This window comes from Canis lupus, chromosome 15 (assembly GCF_011100685.1).
Source record: "Canis lupus familiaris isolate Mischka breed German Shepherd chromosome 15, alternate assembly UU_Cfam_GSD_1.0, whole genome shotgun sequence".
In the NCBI taxonomy this organism is placed as follows: Eukaryota; Metazoa; Chordata; class Mammalia; order Carnivora; family Canidae; genus Canis; species Canis lupus.
Genome location: NC_049236.1, coordinates 49,175,995 through 49,196,239, shown reverse-complemented (window position 1 = coordinate 49,196,239; position 20,245 = coordinate 49,175,995). Strand labels below are relative to the sequence as shown.

The 20,245-nt window shown below is 35.0% G+C and overlaps 1 protein-coding gene across 9 annotated transcripts in view; it reads left to right on the top strand.

Moving 5' to 3' along the window:
- Window positions 1-20,245, top strand: part of LRBA (LPS responsive beige-like anchor protein) — a 722,446-nt gene that overhangs the window by 162,434 nt on the left and 539,767 nt on the right. For all 9 annotated transcript variants that reach the window (XM_038558983.1, XM_038558984.1, XM_038558982.1 and 6 more), the window contains 4 exons: window positions 15,460-16,512; window positions 17,529-17,707; window positions 18,750-18,903; window positions 19,284-19,464. In XM_038558983.1, the coding sequence (XP_038414911.1) occupies window positions 15,460-16,512; window positions 17,529-17,707; window positions 18,750-18,903; window positions 19,284-19,464 (1,567 nt within the window). The remainder of the gene's footprint in view (window positions 1-15,459; window positions 16,513-17,528; window positions 17,708-18,749; window positions 18,904-19,283; window positions 19,465-20,245) is intronic.

The following is a 20,245-nucleotide window of genomic DNA, read 5'->3' as shown; positions in this document are numbered from 1 at the left end:
TTTTACTTGGCATGCTAGATTGCTTCTGTTCTTTAATTAAAATTTAAATTAAGGCATTTAGAATATTCTGAATTGTGAGAACCGTTCAAAAACATTTTTTTCTAAACTAATAAAACTCAAAACTTTGGATACTGTATTTTGTCTGGGCCTATATTGCCACTGAGTAGAATGGGTCTATGACTTAAAATAATCAGTGAGTAACAGTTATTCACACTTATATGAGTTTCAGTGGCTGTGTATTATTAGATACACAGAATACATTGTATTATGGAAAAGTAAAGAGCAAAAGCTGAGCTTGCTATAACATCTGAATGCTATCAGGCTATTTGTAACTATAGGAAGGATTGATTGAGTAAATAACTTAAGTTTACTTTTCATATCCTGGCATTCTCCAAAATTTTATTAGGAAAAATTCATGGAGGTGATATTTTAAAAATCTATTGATTTATAATACAATATACCACATAAACACCATGATTTAACTTTTATGTATCTTTGAGCAATGTTGGGTCTGCTTTTATATAAATATATCCTATTTTGTAGGATAAATTCCTATAATTCCAGGAGTCTGCACATGTGTTAAAAGTTTTTTTTTTTTTTTTTTTTAAAGATTTTATTCATGAAAGACAAGAGGCAGAGACATAGGCAGAGGGAGAAGCAGGCTCCCCACAGGAAGCCTGATGTGGGACTCAATCCTAGGACCCTGGAATCATGACCTGAGCCAAAGGCAGATGCCCAACCACTGAGCACTCAGCCATCCTCACGTATTAAAAGGTTCTAATAGGGACTCCAGGGTGGCTTAGTCATTTAAGCATCCTACTCTCGATTTAGGCTCAGGTCATAACCTCAGGGTCGTGGGTTGAGCCCTGCTTGACATTTCATGTCTCCTTCTTCATCTGCCCCTCTCCCCTGTCACCTGCCTCCCCATCCCCTGCCCCCCCCCCCCCCCCCGCTTGAATGTGATCGCTCTCTTTCCAAATAAATACATAATAATAGGTATTGCTAAAGCTCTGTTGAGGCAGGTCTTAAAATTGGTCAAGATGACTTTTTAAAAAAAATGATTAGTAGGTTATTAACTGATATTTTATGTTACTGTGTTTCTGATCATCATCTATATAAATGAGGATAATACTGCCTACTTTTAGAATTGCTCTGAAGATTTCTGTGTCAATGTATGCCAAATACTGAAAACAATATACAGTAAGCATTCTGTATATCTCAGCTATTGCTACAAGTATTTAAAAATATATCTGGTATTGCCTACCAAAATGAACCAAACTTGGCATTTACTAAATGTGTATTTTTAAGCCAGTGTGGAACAGGGGAGCAACCATAGATTTACATTGAAATTCTCATACTTTGAGGAAGCTTGAGGGTATATCTATTCTTTTATAAATAAATTTCTTTTAAGTTTTACAGTGTTTCCATGTGTTAATATAGTATATTTATAGACATTCAGAAAGTACTAAGAGAAGAGAAAGACTAAGAGTTTTATAGCATTAAAACAAGCAAAAATCTTTGTGATCAAAAAACTGAATACCATTAGCAAGGTCAAAAGGCATATGACAAATTGGAAAAAATTATTTAGAACCACAACAAAGGTAACATTAATAACATATAAGGTCTTCCTAGAAAAATCTAGAAAAGAAAGCCCAATACAAAAATGGACAAAAGACATGATCAAACCATAGAAAACTAAGGTAAAAAAAAATTACTAAAAAATTACTAAAGGGACACTTGGATGGTTCAGTTGGTTAAGTGTCCCAAGTCTTGATTTCGGCTCAGGGCATGAGGTTGTGAGATCAAGAGTCAGGCTCTGCACTAGGTGTGGATTCTCTCTCTATGTCTTCCTCTGTCCCCATCCCAGTGTGCACACTGTCTTTCTCTCTCAAAAAAATTACTTTAAGTACGTAAAAAAGGCTCAACTTACCCATCTGTAAGGACTGCAAATTAAAACTATCTTGAGATAGTTCACCAAGATATAAGTGATAAAAGAAAGTGTGGAACAGTGTATAGTGCATATTAGTAAAACCAGTAGGAAAATGAGAATTTATGTTTGTGTGTATATGCAAGAAAATACTCTGAGAAGGTACTGGTGATACCAATTGGTACCAGTACCATTTAATAACTGGTGAACTGATTGTTGGGGGAATTGTGCAGGTAAGGACCAGTGTGGTAGGAGGGAAACTTATATTACATACTTTTTTTTTTTAAAGATTGGTTGATTTATTAGAGAGCATGAGTGGGAGGGCAGAGGGAAAGGGAGAGAAAATTTGAACTGCACTTAGTGCAGAGTTTGTCAAGAGTCTCAGTCTCACAACCTTGAGATCACAATCTGAGATGAAACTAAGAGTCAGAGGCTCAATTGACTACACCATCAAGGCGCCCCTACATACTGTTTTCTATTTGAATCATGTGAATTAGGCAGCTTGGGTGGCTCAGCGGTTTAACACTGCCTTCAGCCTGGGGCATGATCCTGGAGATCCAAGATCGAGTCCCTTGTCGGGCACCCTGCGTGGAGGCTGCTTCTCCCTCTGCCTGTGTATCTGCGCTTCTCTGTGTGTCTCTCATGAAATAAAAAAAAAAAAAAAAAAAAAAAAAAAAATCATGTGAATTGTCGGGGAGGAAAAGCTCTTACTTGACTCTCTAAGGGTCCCTGTCTGGGCCTGAAAATTAAAATGACAAATAGAGATTCACAGAAAAAAAGTGTATGTCTTTATTTAATGTTTTATGTTACATGGAAGCCTTTATAAGAACATAAAAGACTCAAAGAAAGGGTTAAGCCTGAGTGTTTTTGTAGTGGTTTGATGAAGAGTGGAAAGTCATGGAATAACGTGATAGGACAGAGAGGGTATGAACTAAGGGTAGTAAACTGGAGGGAAATTAGCAAGACCTATTCATTTGGATTCTTTTTAGCATAAGGAATGCTCCTTTCCTCTGGGGTTTAGGGAGGGTACCTCTCACATGAAAGGCTAGAAGAGGGGGGAGGATGGGGGAAGATCAGAGAGTTCTAGCACCTCCTGTTCCTATGATCTACTTCAGGGGAGAATGGAGAGGTTAGAGAGTTCCCCTTCTACCTTCTTCTCAGATTCCTTCATCTTAAAATAATCAATATGCCAATGTGCCATATTTTACAGTAGTGCATTATGAATCCTATCAAAATATGCTATTCAAACAATGCTTTTAAATTTATTTTATTTTATTTTTTTTAAATTTTTATTTATTTATGATAGTCACAGAGAGAGAAAGAGAGAGAGGCAGAGACACAGGCAGAGGGAGAAGCAGGCTCCATGCACCGGGAGCCCGATGTGGGATTCGATCCCGGGTCTCCAGGATCGCGCCCTGGGCCAAAGGCAGGCGCCAAACCGCTGCACCACCCAGGGATCCCTGCTTTTAAATTTATTATGTGATGAATATATAGTGCATATTATGTATTGGGCTTGTGTTCCTCATAGGATTATTTCTCTTTGTTACGAAACTTAAAATATTTCTTTTTATGGGATGACTAGGTGGCTCAGTTAGGTGTCATATTACATTTATATTTGTGACCAGCAGACAGACTGGTCTGACTTTTGATTACAGCTCAGGTCTCAATATCAGGGTCATGAGTTTAAGCCTCAAGTTGGGCTCATTGCTGGATGTGGAACTACTTAAAAAAATTTTTTTTGGGGATCCCTGGGTGGCGCAGCGGTTTGGCGCCTGCCTTTGGCCCAGGGCGCAATCCTGGAGACCCGGGATCGAATCCCACATCGGGCTCCCGGTGCATGGAGCCTGCTTCTCCCTCTGCCTTTGTCTCTGCCTCTCTCTCTCTCTCTGTGACTATCATAAATAAATAAAAAAATTTAAAAAAAAAAATTTTTTTTTTTAAATAATGAATTCTCTTAAGTACTTTTCTTAGGATAGCCTAGGTCTTATGTTTGGTACTCCTCCATTAAGATTGTATTAAGGTAGCATTTAAGAAATTAGGTTTAACCAGAATATTCAGATTTCTAACCAAGATGCATTTACAACATTATAAATATTAATAACTTGACTATTGTATCTGTTACCTTATACCATTGTTGTTGCAGGCTGTGGGATTAGAACCTCTATAAAAGATCTGCTGTGTGGAGTGATCATTTTGAGCTATGCTGATTGATATCCTATATAGGAAGATTCAGTTATTTTTAAAGCTCTCTTATTTATCAACTATGAAATGTTGGCAACCTAAGAATGAGAAAGTTAGTGTGTCATACTCAGCTGATATTTTTCCATAGGAAATGACATACAGTGAAAAGATGCATTTGCTTGAAAAAGAAAGCCAGTTCCCAAACTTTGCCTAACATTTAAAAGTCTCCATTTTTTATATGTGGATTAAATATATAAATAAGTATATAAATATATTTTTTAAATATGTGGATTAATGTTAATCTCTTGATGTTTTATATTCATCTTTTATCTCCTAATTAGTATATAAACATTTTTAAAATATATGGATTAATAATGTTAATCTCTTGATGTTTTCTATTTATATTTTATCTCCTAATTACTAAATTTAGTAAATTTGAAAGCTAATTAAGCTGAAAGTAATGGCAAAATAAATGTTGTATTTATTAGCTCATGAGTATCTTTAACTTTAGTAGTTTATATAAGTGCTTTCCAAACATTACAAATAGCTATAGATTAACTATCAAATGATTGTGAAGATTAATGACTAGTCTTTTAGCTGGGTAATTTAGAACAATATCTGGTAATTAATTAGGAATTATCAGTCACAAATACCTTTAGGAAAAACAGTATCAAAAAAGATAACAGCAGTGATAATTGCTTAGTTGCCATTTAGCTTTTAGAGTATTGGAGTAAATTAAAGAGAAATTTCAAAATCAAATTCAGAATTAGAATTTCTAGTATTTATAGAAGAAAGTATTTTATAGAAGAAAGAGTAAACAAGTTGGTTTGCTTAGGAAATACATAGCACTACTTAGAACAGATTTGACTACAAATCTGTAATAAAGATATACACTGTGGCACCTTCAGGATGTACTTTAGAAAATGTACATTGCTTTGAATTGAAATGTATATTGTCATTGCTATTTTTTTAAAGAAGGCTCTACACTCCGTGTGGAGCCCAGCATGATGAGTCTTGAACCCTGACTGAGATCAACACCTGAGCTGAGATCAACACTTGAGCTGAGATCAAGAATCTGATGTATAACCTACTGAGCCACTTCGGTGCTCCTGAAATGTGCATTATATAAACCATCATTTGCTCTTGAAATTTTAATATTAAATGATATCTTTTAACCTATTTTTTAATTACTTATAAATTTTTTAAAAAGTTTACTTATTTAAATAATCTCTGTACCCAATGTGAGGCTTGGACTTACAACCCTGAGATCAGGAGACTGAGCCAGCCACGTGCCCCTAATCTATCTTTTTAAATGGCTAGTTGAAAGTTTGTCTGCTGGTCATGAATATAGATGGAATATGACAAAGAAATATATTACACAGAATTACACTTCACCTTTAGAATGAAAAGTCTCATATCAAATGGTTGAAAGATTGTGCTGATAGTCAATTTAGGTGTACTTAAGTTATAATAAGTGAATACTAGCAAGAGCATCATGAAAACAGATCTGTACAAGATAATTTGTGATAACAAAAATATGTGTCTTGTATTCTTTCTGAATAAGGCAATAGAAGTACAACAAATTCCTCATAATTGATTTTGACCAGTAGAGAGGTCAGTTCTATATAATGTGCTACACTAGTTCCCCCTTATCCTTAGGGAATATTTGTGTTTCAAGACCCCCAGTGGATGTCTTTAACTATGTATAGTACCAAACTCTGTATGAATGTGTTTTTTCCTATACATATATACCTATGATAAAGTTTTATTTATAAATTAGGCACCCTAGGAGATTAAAAACAATATTTAATTATAAAATAGAACAAGTATAACAGTATATGTAATAAAAGTTATGTGAACATGGTCTTTCTCAAAATATCTACTGTACTCCTTTTTCGTCTTCCTGTGCTGATGTGAGATGATAAGATGCCTATGTGATGAGATGAAGTGAGGTATATAGATGAAGGCATTGTGATATAGTTTTAGGGCTTCTGTTGACCTTGTGACAGTACATCAGAAGGAGAACAATCTGCTGCAGGTGATCCTGGATCATTGAGCCATAGCCATGTTGGTGGTTGGAAGTCAGGAGCACACTATGTCAATGTTTGGGGATCCTTGATCGTTGGAAGATTGGTTTTTGCAAAAAAAACCTTTTGGAAGAACATTGTAATGGGAAGTTGTTGACTTTAATGCATCTAAGTGTTGCAGAAGTTGTAATCCTTTGGTGATCAGATGTGTGACTTAAATGCTCCATTCCTTCTGAGGATCATATTTCATAATTTTATCCTTCTGTGTTTGTGTCATTTGAAATACTTAGGCAAGTTTCTGTATGTTCACATTGCTGGTTCTGCTTCCATTTCTACTTCTACCTCTGTAGATGATTCAACAAGTTTTTCCAATTCCTCATTTGTTAGCACTTCTCAGTGGCTTTCATCATTTCAGCCAATCCTCTCCACTTGCTGAATGAATGATTTTCCTCACTTCTCCATCAATCCTGGGAAGCCCTTAAAATCATTCATGACTTCATAAGTTCTAGCAGGCATTTGCAGTTCTGCAGGTTTTAATTCATCCACTGAAGCTTTGATGAGTGTCATTGCATCAGGAATAATGAATGATTTCCAGCATTGTATTATGTCCAGATTAGGGTCTTCATCAGTTGCTGATGAAATGTAATCAGATACCAGATGGATGGATGTGGCCCTAACAAACCAAATGATGTCCCTGGTCAAGGGACTGAAGCAATGAGGTTATATTTAGAGGTAAAAATGTAACCTTAACATTTTCATTATCATACCAAAATTCAGGTTTCAAGGTGGTCAGGTGCATTGTCTTGACTTTAAATTCTAATCCTTCTTCTTCCAAGTATTTTTTTCACTTCTGGGTTGAAGCATTGGTAAAGCCATTTCATTAACAAGATGGTTGACACCCATGGTTTTTGATTATGTTGTCAAAACATGGGCAGATAATTTTCGTTTTTATTTTTGAGAGCATGTGAGTTCTTAACTCTGTACACTATGTCTGACTTCATTATATGCCCTGGAATGTTGCCACATAGTACCAGTGTTAATCTGTGCTCCCATGTCTTATGCCCTGATGCCTCCTTTGCATTTTTATGAATGTAGGTGCTTTTGGACATCTTCTAGAAGAACCCAGTTTCACTGCAGTTGAAGACTTGCATTGGCTGGTGTCCTTTCCCTTTAAAAAAATTTTTTTTTCTTAAAATTATTTATTTATTTATTTGTTTGTTTTTAAGTTTCCAGCCACTCTGTTTTATTTTTTAATCTCTACACCCATCATGGCACTTGAACTCAAGACCCTGATATCAAGAATCACATGCTCTACTGACTGAGCCACACAATGGCCATAGCTTTTGTAGCCTGAGGTGGGACAGCAAAACTAGCACATTTTCCCCCCGCATCATAATTGCACAGATAGTAGATTCTTACTGTAGATCTTAGCAACCTCAGCATATTAGTTTTTTCTTTTCCTTTTAATAAGTTGAAAACTTCTACTTTTTTACTTAAGAAGAATTTTATGGCTTTTCTTTGGCATATATGAGTTGCCAGCATCACAAATCTTGTGCTTTGGAACCATTATTAAATGAAATAAGGGTCACTTGAACACATGTACTATGACATTAGATCTGATAACTGAGATGGCTATGAGTGGCTAGTGGGCAGTGCATATAACGTGGACATGCCAGACCAAGGGATGATTCATATCCCGAGTGGGATGGTATATGATGCTACTCAGAAGGGCACAGAATTTGAATACCATGAATTGTTTATTTCTGATATTTCCCATTTAATATTTTTAGACTACAGTTGACCATGGGTAACTGAAACTGGGAAGTGAAACCTGGGTTAAGGGTGATGGGGTACTCCTCTATGTACTATGGATACAGTGAGGTATCAGAGTTTCGTTTAGCTGAGACCACTATGTTAGTAACCTTAAAAGCATTAATATAAGACTGTGAATGCTTTTGTTCAGGACTGTTTTCATTTTGCAAATTTTTTCTAAGTTTATGCCTGTTACCAAATAACTCAAAATATATAATTACTTATATATATTTGTGTAGGTTTCAAAATTTCCATTAAATTCCTGTTGTTGTGTATCATTTTAAGATGACAATTGACATTCATCTCAAAGATATGTTGGGTAAAGATAGTCATAGGGTTTGGTATTTTACTGTACTGTTTTAATACACTGAATGGGTTTCATAGAGGCAGTAATGTAGGTTTAACTTTTCAGTCTGTTTCCTTTATTATTTAAAACAATTCTCAGTATAAGAAAATACTTAGTTTTGGGATGGATTACAGTAACTTTCTTTTGTAATATGTATGTTAGTTGAACATACATATGCCCCTATGTTGGGCAGCAGTGCCCATCCCCCCCATTAAGGAATATCACTGTTGGGCTTGCCATAGGATGAAACTTTATCCTTACTCTAATTATCCAAATTTCAGCTTATTTGTTATTTGAATTTATTTTTAATATTTTAAAAGTTCAGTCAGCCAACGTATACTGCATAATTTGTTTTAGATGTAGAGTTCAGTAATTTATCAGTTGCATATAACTCCCAGTGCTCATCACATCACTTGCCCTCAGTAATGCCTTTCACCCAGTTACCCTCTCCCCTCCAGCAACCCTCAGTTTGTTTCCCATAGTTAAGTGTCTCTCACACATGCAAGCAGGGGGAGGCGCAAGCAGGAGGAGGTGCAAAGGAAGAGGGAGAGGGAGAATCTAAGGAAACCCCTGCTGAGTGCAGAACCTGAAGCAGGGAGGGCTCCTTCCCAGTATGTCGGGTTAATGACCTGAGCCGAAATCAAGAGTTGGATGCTTAACTAAGGTGCTCCTGGGTTTATTTTTAGTTTTAATCATTAAAAGTTTTATTGTTTATTTACATTTTGATACCTCCACTTTGTTGATTTTTATGTGTTTTTCCAGATGTTTACAGTGGTTCTCTCAGTCTGTATAACTTGGTACTTTGGGATACTAACTTAGAATATATTCAACACTAGTAAGACATTAATGATTGTTTTCAATTAATGCCTCTCTCCTATCTTTCTTTTTTAATATTTAATTGATGCAAAGTTATATTCACATGTCTGTGATCATCCTGACATATTCTGACTTACTTGGATATTCATTTGTCTTGAGTTGTTTATATTTCCTGAGAATAGAATACTCTTCTGTTTTTAGGCAGCCCATCTTGTGACTGCTGCTAACCTGTAATATTGTAATAAATTTTGACTGAAAGAACATGACTTTTTATATAGGGCAATTTGCTAGATGCACATCTGTTTCAACAGCATGATTGCTGGTAGATCTTTTTATACCTTGGTGACCAGCAAAGCAGTGGAAATAGCATACATTTAGAACAGTATACCAGTCAACATTTAGGCCCATTGTTTGACTGTAATGAGACCAACTTTTGGGTCTTTTTCCAAACTTATTGCAAAAAACTGTCTTTTCTAGCTACTGACTCTGAGAATGGGCTTTAGAAAATTTCCCAGCCTATTATTGTGTATTTATCTTTGGTGGTTCATGCATATACTACCTTTCTCCCCAGGATATGCCCGTTTTATTTTCTACAAGGTTGATCCTTACATTAAAAAAATCTTTCGGCATTTTGTATATAAGAAATTCTATATTTTGAATTTATTTTTATTTTTGCCCTTAATATCTTTTATTTGGGAGCTACAGTCTTATTTGTTTTTAAGTCTGTAATGCTGAAACCTCTATTTGCTTTTTTTAAAGTTTTTATTTAAATTCAAATTAGTTAACGTACAGTGTAATATTAGTTTCAGGTGTACAATATAGTGATTCAGCACTCCCCTGTGGAAGTGTTGCTCACTGGATGACCATCTAGTGCTCATCACAAGTGTATTCCTTAGTCCCTATCACCTTTTTAACCTGTTTTGGGGCTTGGGTAAATGTCTTTCTTCTCCGATCATGATCCTGGGGTCCTGGGATTGAGCCTTAGGCAGGGCTTTCTTTTCAATGGGGAGTCTGCTTGTTCCTCTCCCTTTGGCCCTCCCCCACTCATTCTCTCTCACTCTCAAATAAATAAGTAAATAAAATCTTTATAAAAATAAGAGAGTCTTGGGATGCCTGGGTGGCTCAGTGGAAGCGCCTGCCTTCAGCCTAGGGCGTGATCCTGGAGTCTCAGGATCGAGTCCCACGTCGGGCTCCCTGCATGGAGCCTGCTTCTTCCTCTGCCTATGTCTCTGCCTCTCTTTCTCTCTGTCTCTCATGAATAAATAAAATCTTTAAAAAAAAAATAGGAGAGTCTGTTTCTTGGTTTGCCTCTTTATTTTCCTTTTGTTTTTTTTCCCTTAAAATCTATGTGAGTAAAATCATATGTTTGTCTTTCTCTGACTTATTTCCCTAAGTAGTCTCTAATGGTATCCACGTTGTTGTAAATTGCAAGATTTTATTCTTTTTATGGCTGAGTAGTATTCCATTGTAATATATACCACATTTTTATGCATTCATCAGTTGATGGACACTTGGGCTCTTTCCATAGTTTACCCATTCTAGATAATGTTGCTATAAACACCTGCTGCCTGTATCCTTTTGAGTTAGTATTTCTGTATTCTTTAGGTAAATACCTTTACAATGCAATTGCTGGACCATAGGGTGGTTCTATGTGAGGAACATCCATATGGTTTTCCAAAGGAGGCTATATACTAGTTTGTATTGCAACTAACAGTATAAAAGGGTTCCCCTTTGTTAAAATTCTTGCCAACACCTGTTGTTTCCTGTGTGGTTTAGTTATTCTGACAGGTGTGAGGTAATATCTCATTGTAGTTTTTAATTTTTAAAAAAGATTTTATTTATTTGAGAGAATGAGCATGAGTAGGGGGGCAAAGGGAGCAGCAGACTAGCAGGAAACCATGACATGGTGCTCAATCCAAGGACCCTGTGATCTTAACCTGAGCCAAAGGCAGCTGCTTAACTGACTGAGCTGCCCAGGCACCCGTCTCTTTGTAGTTTTGATATATATTTCCATGATGAGATTTTGAGCATCTTTTCATGTGTCTATTAGTCATTTCTGCATCATCTTTGGAGAAATGTCTATTCATGTCTTCTGCCCATTTTTTAAATGGATTATTTTTTTGATTGTTGAGTTGTATAAGTTCTTTATATGTTTTGGGTGCTAACCCTTTATCTGATATGTCATTTGCAAATATCTTCTCCCATTTTGTAGGTTGCCTTTTAGTTTTATTGATTGTTTCCTTTGCTTTGTAGAAGCTTTTTATTTTGATGAAGTCCCAATAGTTTATTTTTTCTTTTGTTTCCCTTGCTTCAGTAGACATATCTAGAAAGAAGTGCTATAGCTAGTGTCAGACAACGTATGTGTTCTCCTCTAGGATTTTTATGGTTTTAGGTCTTACATTTAGGTCTTTAATCCATTTTGAATTTATTTTTGTGTTTGGTATAAGAAAGTGGTCCAGTTTCATTCTTTTGCATGTTGCTCTCTAGTTTCCCGAACACTGTTTGTTGAAGAGACATTTTTCCCCCATTGGATATTCTTGCCTGCTTTGTCAAAGATTAATTGACCATATAGTTGTAGGTTCACCTCTTAATTTTCGATTCTATTCCATTGATCTCTGTGTCTACTTTTGTGCCAGTACTGTACTGTTTTGATCACTACAGCTTTGTAATATGACTCAAACACTGGGATTGTGATACCTTATACTCACTTTAGAGAGGAAAAATATGTGCCGCAGGAAAGTCATGACTAGCCCAGAGTCACATAGGAGAAATGAAAAACATGTTCAAGGGTTAGTTGAGGAAATCTCCCAGTAGTAGAACCAAAAGACAAAACCATGGAAAATAGAGAAATGGAAAGAAAATTAGAGGACTATTCAGTGTACCATCAAGAGATATTAATCACAGCAAGTCAGAATAGGTGGAAAAAAGGGGACAAAGGTATAAATTAATTGATTCAAGAAAATTTCCCAGAACCAGGGATATTATTGCTAGATTGGAAGGGCCCAGTAGAAATTTAATACAGTGGATGAAGATAGACCTATGTTGAGAATCATTGTGAAATTTGAAAATACTAGGAGCAAAGATATTTTTATAAGATTTGACAGGGAACAAAATAGGTCATATAAAGGATCAGGACTCAGAATAGTCTCAGACTTCCCAACAATAAGCACAGAAATAAGCAATGAAGAAATTCTTTTCAAATTCTAAGGTTAAATGCTTTCAAATAGGTTTTATAATCAATCTATTAACCATGTATGAAGTAAAATTCATGTTTCAGATCTCAAAAATTTAGTTTATATATACCCTTTTTCAAGAAGGTACTAGAGGACACACAACACCAAAAGGAGAGAATGAAACAAGAGAAAGATATGGGACATAAGAAAAAGGAGAGGCAACATAGAAGAGATATAAGAAGGAATCTCCAGGAAAATGGTAAAAGGAGATCCCACAATGGCAGCTGTGTAGTAGACATGTTAGTCCTTCTAAATTGGAGCAGTTTTACTTCAGAGACAGATATAGAGGGAAGCTATTGTTAATGAAATGCCAGCTACCTTTATGACATTTTTTTAAAAAAACATGAGAACAAATTTTGTCTATGCGATGGGCCCATGTTCTTGCAACTACTTCGCTTGGCCATGCACTGATTCAGTTTGTGCTGTCTCTTCTCATCCTGCTACCTGGGTTACTTGAACATTCTTACTTTACTCCTTGAAAAAGTGGTCTGCTTTTGATCTACTTCTGAGAGTAGAGGTAGACTGTGGTGAGAATTGGAAAATACAAAGTAGTCTACTTCCTATACCTTATTCATGCCAAGTGCCACCCTGTTCCATTTCTTGAAATGGGTAGTAGGTGTATAGTTTTTAAAAAGATTATTCTTTAATTTGAATATATAAATTTATATATATTCATATTTATTGATATATTTTATAATAAAAATTTAAAAATTCTTAATTTGGAAAAAATAAAAGCAAATTATTATTGAAAACTAAACTTATACACTGTTGTTGAAATAAAGGATCATCCTATTTTCAAAATTACTGTGAGGTTTGGTAGTATGATACTTGCCTTTCTTAGACAATAATAACCATATCAGTGTAGAAATGATCTCCCATAAAGTCAGTTTTCCAAATAGACTAAATGACGTTAAGAAATCAGATCATGTCTTCCTTTTACTCAAGATTTTTGAATGGCTCTCTTACACTCAGAATAAAATTCAAAGTCTTTAATATAGTCTACAATTCTCTATAACCATAATCTTGCCAATGTCTACCTCTGTGACCTTATCATGTATAGTTCTCTTTCTACTGGTTTATTGTTCCTCAAACATATCAAGCCATTTTGGCTACCAGGAATTTTGCATTTGTTTTTCCTCCTTCCTGAATTCTTTTCCTTTTGATATTCATATAAGTTGCTCTCTCACTTTATTCTTACTTCTATTCAGTGTAATATCCTTAGAGACCTTCCTCAGTTATTCTGGTTAAACACACCCTCCCACGTAGACTGTCATCTTCAGTTACTCTCTTTATTCCTTTTCAAAGTTCTTACTATTACTTGACATTATCTTATTTTTTGTATGTTTATTTTCAGGTTCTTTCATTAGAATAGAAGTTCCATGAAGGCAGGGACATTGTGTTGTTTTATCACACAGTGCTTGGCATGTTTGGATATTCAGTCAGTTTTGCTGAATAAGTACTGAGGAATTGGTCAATTAAAATAATTTAGTTCTGGTAGAGCGTGTGACTGTTAATCTCAGGGTTGTGAGTTCAAGCCTCACACTGGGTGTAGAGCCTTGATAAAAAACAACCAACCAACCAACTTGGTTCAAGAAAATATTTGCTTTCTGGTTATAAAAGATATTGATATTTTGTTGATGTTTACTGTGCTATTTTACTCTTTAATGTGGAGCATATGCATTTCATTTTGAAATATTTAAAAAAAAGTTTCCTGGGATGCCTGGGTGGCTCAGCGGTTGAGCGTCTGCCTTTGGCTCAGGGCGTGATCCCAGGGTCACGGGATCAAGTCCTACATCGGGCTCCCTACATGGAGCCTCCTTCTCCCTCTGTCTGTGCCTCTGCCTCTCTGTCTCTCTGTGTGTCTCATGAATAAATAAATAAAATCTTAAAAAAAAAGTTTCCCAAATGTATACAATTAGGAAAATGTTTATTTCCTAAACATTTTTATTTTGAGCTGTATCTCATTATGGGCATGAGCATACTGTAAATACTCCGAGTAAGGGCTAGTAAATAAGCTATAGAAAAAATGTTTGCATAATGCGTTATTTATACATTTGTTTGCCTTTTACCCATGCGTGTACATGCCTATGATTCAAAGAGGCATATAGACCTTTGTGCACAAATTATCTTTTGTTGTCATTTATTACCATCCTCCCATACTAGGGTTCAATAAAGCTTTGTTGACTAAAGGTTCAATTTACCATATATATTATAATAATGTAGGCTACAGGAACAAACAGTTCTAGCATTGATAAACTATTAATTATGCCTATAGTTTCTGCATGCATTACACTTCTTTTTTTTTTTTTAACACTTCCTGTTATAACACCAGTGGCAATCACATAATGGTCCCTAAAGTAATCCTTGATAAGAAAATTATCAAGACTAATAATAAGACTAATAAGACTAATAATATAAGATGTTCACACTGCCAGTTACATAGTAGTCACTCACATGGAAGTGGGATGGATGGATGGATGGATGGATGGATGGATGAATGACTTGGAACTTTCAGGTTATAGTTATTTTGACCAGTTTAGACTTTGAAAATAGTGGTTGACCTTTGGGGATGGTTGGATTCTTTTTTTTTTTTTTTTCCATTTCATTTCATGTATTAGCTTAGTAAGAAATATTTTTACTAAATATATGGAAAACTGCTATAATAGTGGACATAATTGATTTTTTAATTCCCTGAAGAGGATAAATCATGGGGAAATGGGTTTTCATTGCAGTTGAAACAATGTATTATTTAGTGCACAAACCATTCACAAAGTATATATTTAGATACACAATGGTATATGTTTAGATCCTGGTACAAGTTACAGAGGTCAGTACAGTGTTCTTTTCATATGTGTTTAAAAATAGGCTAAGTAGGGATGTTCTTATTGTGGCTTAGTGCTTTGCTACTTGTTAGCATTAAGTCTAGCTATCATTTTTTTGACTATTTTGTTTTTTGTGGTTGACTTTATTTTATAAGATAAGGGTATTCTAGGATGATTATTTTATTGCATTATATTATACCACTTATTTGAAAAGTTGTTAAATATTTTCATTTTATGTTCTATATGCTGTCTTTTTTTTTTAAAAGCATATTTTGATTGTATGTTCTTCATCTAGGTCACTTTTGAAATGCACAAAGAAAATCTTGCCAGTATGTTCAGGGAACACCAGGGAAAAGTTGATGAACAAATAGGGCAGTGTTCAAATTCACTTGAAGCCGACTCTGCCATTAGCAGGGATGTTAATGTTTCAGTAGCATCCCAGCAAACAAGTATGAAGGCTTGTCCTGTGTCTCCACATAACACCAGAAATAGTGATGAAAAGTCAACTATTGAGAAGACAGTTTCAGTAGACTCTGTCTCCAGCGTTGGACTGCCAACTCCTAATGCATCTAATGAAGAAAGGCAAACTGGCCAAGAAAGTCAGGAGTTACTAGATGAAGTCCATTTAGAAGAAACATTGATAAATGAAACAATTAATACAGGTGATTTGGAAGTATCCTCTGATACGATAGATGCTGAGACTGTTTCCTCTAATTCTTTTAAAATGAGTTGCAAAAATATAATGACTATTAGTGAAGTAACTGCTTCTGTAAGTTCTCCTTCAGAAGAAGATACCTCAGAGGTGCCTGAATTTTTGGATAAGTCTATAGTAGAGGAAGATGATGATGATTATGTAGAACTGAAGGTAGAAAGTAGTCCTACTGAGGAAGCCAGTCTACCCACAGAGCTCCAAGAAGATAGTTTGTCTCCAGCTGCATCTGAAGCCAGTGAAAGACTGGACATGCTTAGTAATGACAACAAATTAGTATTTCAAGAGCAAGAATCTGTAAGTAAGAAGCAAAGTGACAGTGAAACTCAAGATTCCAAAGATTCTGGAATTTTGACTATGACAGCATCAGGGTCTTCAGCTACCTCACCAGACATTATTGTTTCCCAGACACCTGTACAATCAGATGTTGGGGAGATGCTACAGGAAGGGAAGAAAACAACTAGCTTTGCTAGAGAAACCAAAGTAGTTGGTGATTCTCCTGTCTTTGAGGCTCCTACCACTTCTGAGCAGAGGATTGCTAAATTGGATGTTTCCAGTGTTGCTACAGATACTGAGAGATTGGAATTGAAGGCCAATACAAACATGGAAACATCTCAACCTCATCAACCTGTGCTTGAGGTGATTATATTTATTGTCTTCCTGAAGTGTATTTGCATTGAATTAATAGTTCAAGGGTATATACTTACATTTTATTTTATTTTGGAGTTGGTTCATAGCCTATTCGCAATTATATAAATACAATGAATGTAAAGATTACATTTGTTATCTTTAGCACAAAATTTTAGTGAGTTCATTAAATGGCAGCTTTTATTATTATTTTCACTACAGCACCAGCAAAAGTTAATACTTTCAAGCTTTAGGATTGTAATAATTCTATTTTATAAAGCAAATATTGGAAATATTTGCCTTTACCTTTTATTTGATAACCCAGTAATAGTACATTATATCTCTGGCAAAATCTAGGGTTGTCTTCCTTCAGAACTACCTGCCAGTGCATGATTTTATATATAAAGTATGTAGTGTAAAATTCCTTCCATGTGGAAACAGACCATAAGATCTATTTAATTTGTAAGAGGGGAGGAGACTTTCTGAGATCTAGAGGTACAGCTTCCTGCTTTACTAGTATCTCAGAGGGATTCATGAGACAGTAGTTGATTACATGTTGTCATTTCCCACTTCTGTTCAACCAACCATTTTGTTGGTTCTTAATTCTGTTATCTTCATGTTTGTTTTTAATTCTAATCAATTTATAATCTAGATACTGCCTTTCATTCATGCTGCTAATTTTCAAACCTAAGAACTTCCTGATTCTTTTATAAAATACTACATTTGCTGGTGGTAATAATAACATGATTGCAAGCTGGTTATTGTTGAATTATGGTAGTTAGCATTTTTGATAACTTTGCTTTAATGTATTAAATTTCAATGTTATTACTTATTGATAATTTTTCTCTAGTTTGGTTCCTTAGTATTAAATTTCAGTGTTATTGATAATTGTTCTCTAATTTGGTTCCATAGTATCCTTATTTTTCTTTAATTTAGTTCTTTAGTGATTATTTGTTAGATGAATGGCAAAGAAGCTATTATTAATACCTTCTTTGAAGTTGAACTTATTTTATTACTTTCTGTATTAGGTGTCAAGGCAGCAGGAGGAACCAGGTCAAGGAATAGTACCAGATGGAGTTAATGGACAAAGAAGGGATTCCAGATCTGCTATGTTTCGTATTCCTGAGTTCAAATGGTCTCAAATGCATCAACGTTTGCTCAACGATCTATTATTTGCAATAGAAACAGATATACAGATGTGGAGAAGGTTTGTCTATATGTTTGTAGACTAAACTTTATTCACACTTTGTGTATAGTCTTTGTTTTTTGTTGTTTTTTTTTTTAAAGAGAGGAATAGAGAATCTTAAGCTCCATGCCCAGTGCAGAACCCAGCATGGGGCTTGATCTCACAACCTTGAGATCATGATCTGAGCCCAAATCTATAGTCAGATGCTTAACTGATTAAGCCGTCCAGGCACCCTGGGTTTTGTTTTCTAAGAAGTTTATATAGTTAACATTTTACAATTAATTTCAGGCATTTGGCAAAAAAGTAGAATATAAATTCTATGGTAGGGTTTATTATCTATTGTAAAAATGAGCTACCCTGTCTGAATTACAAAAACTTGAAAATCAGAGATTTTTTCTTTTAAAAAGCTTGCAAATTTCCTGTAGCATATTTTATAGCATATAATTCACCTAAAGATAGATCTGCCAAAGTGGTTTATTACTAGAAGTACTAAAAAAAAAAAAAATTAGACCTTAAGTATAACATCTAATTCTCCAGTATAGTTTTGGTATAAGACTTCTATATATTTCAGATTATCTGTTGTATGATTTATGATTTTAAAATGCCTAATTGGTTTATTGTTATTTGTGTACTACATTTACACTGTTTGAAAACATTTTATAGCATTATCTAAGAAAATGTTAATAGAAAATTCATTTTTAATAGCACATTTAACACCATTTACCTCTTAATTTTTGCTACATGACTTCTCAATTTTGTTCCCAGTTAAGGATAATTCAACTTTTTGTATACAAGATGAATAGTGTTATATGTGAACTTTTTGTATACAAGATGAATAGTGTTATATGTTTCAGCACTGAAAAGGGGCATGGATAGGATCTCCTGATATGGAATGGTCTGCATCTTCTGAGGAAGTACATCCCCAACATTCCTGCTGCATCATTATCATTACCTCAGCTTTCAAGATGAAGCAAAAGCACCTTCTTATCCTCCCTCCCCTCAAGTAGGCAAACTGATTTCTTTTCTTTGGCTTTATCAGTAAACATCATTTATCTTTGGACAGCCATTCAACAAAGACAGTTATGGACTTCGTGAATAGCAGTGATAATGTCATCTTTGTACACAACACAATTCATCTCATCTCTCAAGTGATGGACAATATGGTCATGGCTTGTGGGGGTATACTGCCATTGCTTTCAGCTGCTACATCGGCTACAGTAAGGACTTTACTATATAAATTAGTGTGAAAACGATTGTTATGCATCTTTCTTGACTAAAAGTTGAATGTGGTGGTTATTATGTATCATAGGTGCTATAATCCAGATGTAACAGGATCTTTTAGTTACCTGAAAGGACCTTAAATCTGTTCTAGGAATGAAAGGACTTCTTAGGAATGAGTCAGCTAGTGAATATGATTGATGGCGGCTCACCCATACATTTCCATTGCCTTCTTTTTAGATGAAAAAGGAAATCATCTGTTGAACTAGATATCTGAGAGCATGACTTTTTATAGAACTTAGTTTTGGGGGAACATATCTAAGAAAACTGGATTTTGATCAGAACGTACATGTAAATGTCAAATTTTCTTCCTTAACAGCACGAGCTGGAGAATATTGAACCTACTCAGGGCCTTTCAATAGAAGCCTCTGTGACATTTTTGCAGAGACTAATCAGCCTTGTGGATGTGCTTATATTTGCAAGCTCTCTTGGCTTTACTGAAATTGAAGCTGAAAAAAATATGTCTTCTGGTGGAATTTTGCGACAGTGTCTCCGACTAGGTGAGATCTTAAAACCCATTAGTTAGGAATTTACTTGAACATTTTTCAATAATCTTGACATATTAGATTGAAAATTATCTTTTACCTGTTGGTGGAAAAATGTGTACTAAACAGTTTGTCATATCCTTTTTTTTAACCTCCAAAGAGTGAGGATTATGTGTGTATTATGCTATAGTAGTAGTTACAAAGTTGTCTAGAAGAAGGACGAGTTTTGAAAAATCTATGTTGATTGTGGTCACTATTACCACTGTTCCTCTGATCTTTGCTCAAAAGTAGTGCTTCACAATTTTTAAGATGATTCATACATAAGAATCACCAGAGGATCTTGTTAAAATGCAGTTATATAGGTCTGAGGTGAGGTCTATAATTGTCTGACAAATCCCAGGTAATGTTGAAATTGTTCTCTTACAAACACACTTGAGTAGCAAGGTTCTAAACAGCATCATTCCAGTACAACCTTTATCAAACTAAGATATGGTAATTTGTTAAAGCAGTTCCTAAAAATATTAAATCTCCTTGTCCTGAAGGCAGTTTTTGCTTAGGTAAAAGTTAAAATACATGACAAGAATTTTTAGTGTCATCAGGGCTTCCTTTGAGTAAAGCAGAACAATTTTTCTCTGTGGAGAAGATTTCTTGTATCTATTTGTAAATAATAACAGTTTGTTAGTGATTTGCTTATTAAATGGAGAAAAGCAATTAGGGAGAAGGGGATGAAGAAATGGAAGCAAAGCCATTAGGAACCATGGCCATGTGAAGATAGATCAGAAATAAGGCATCTGTG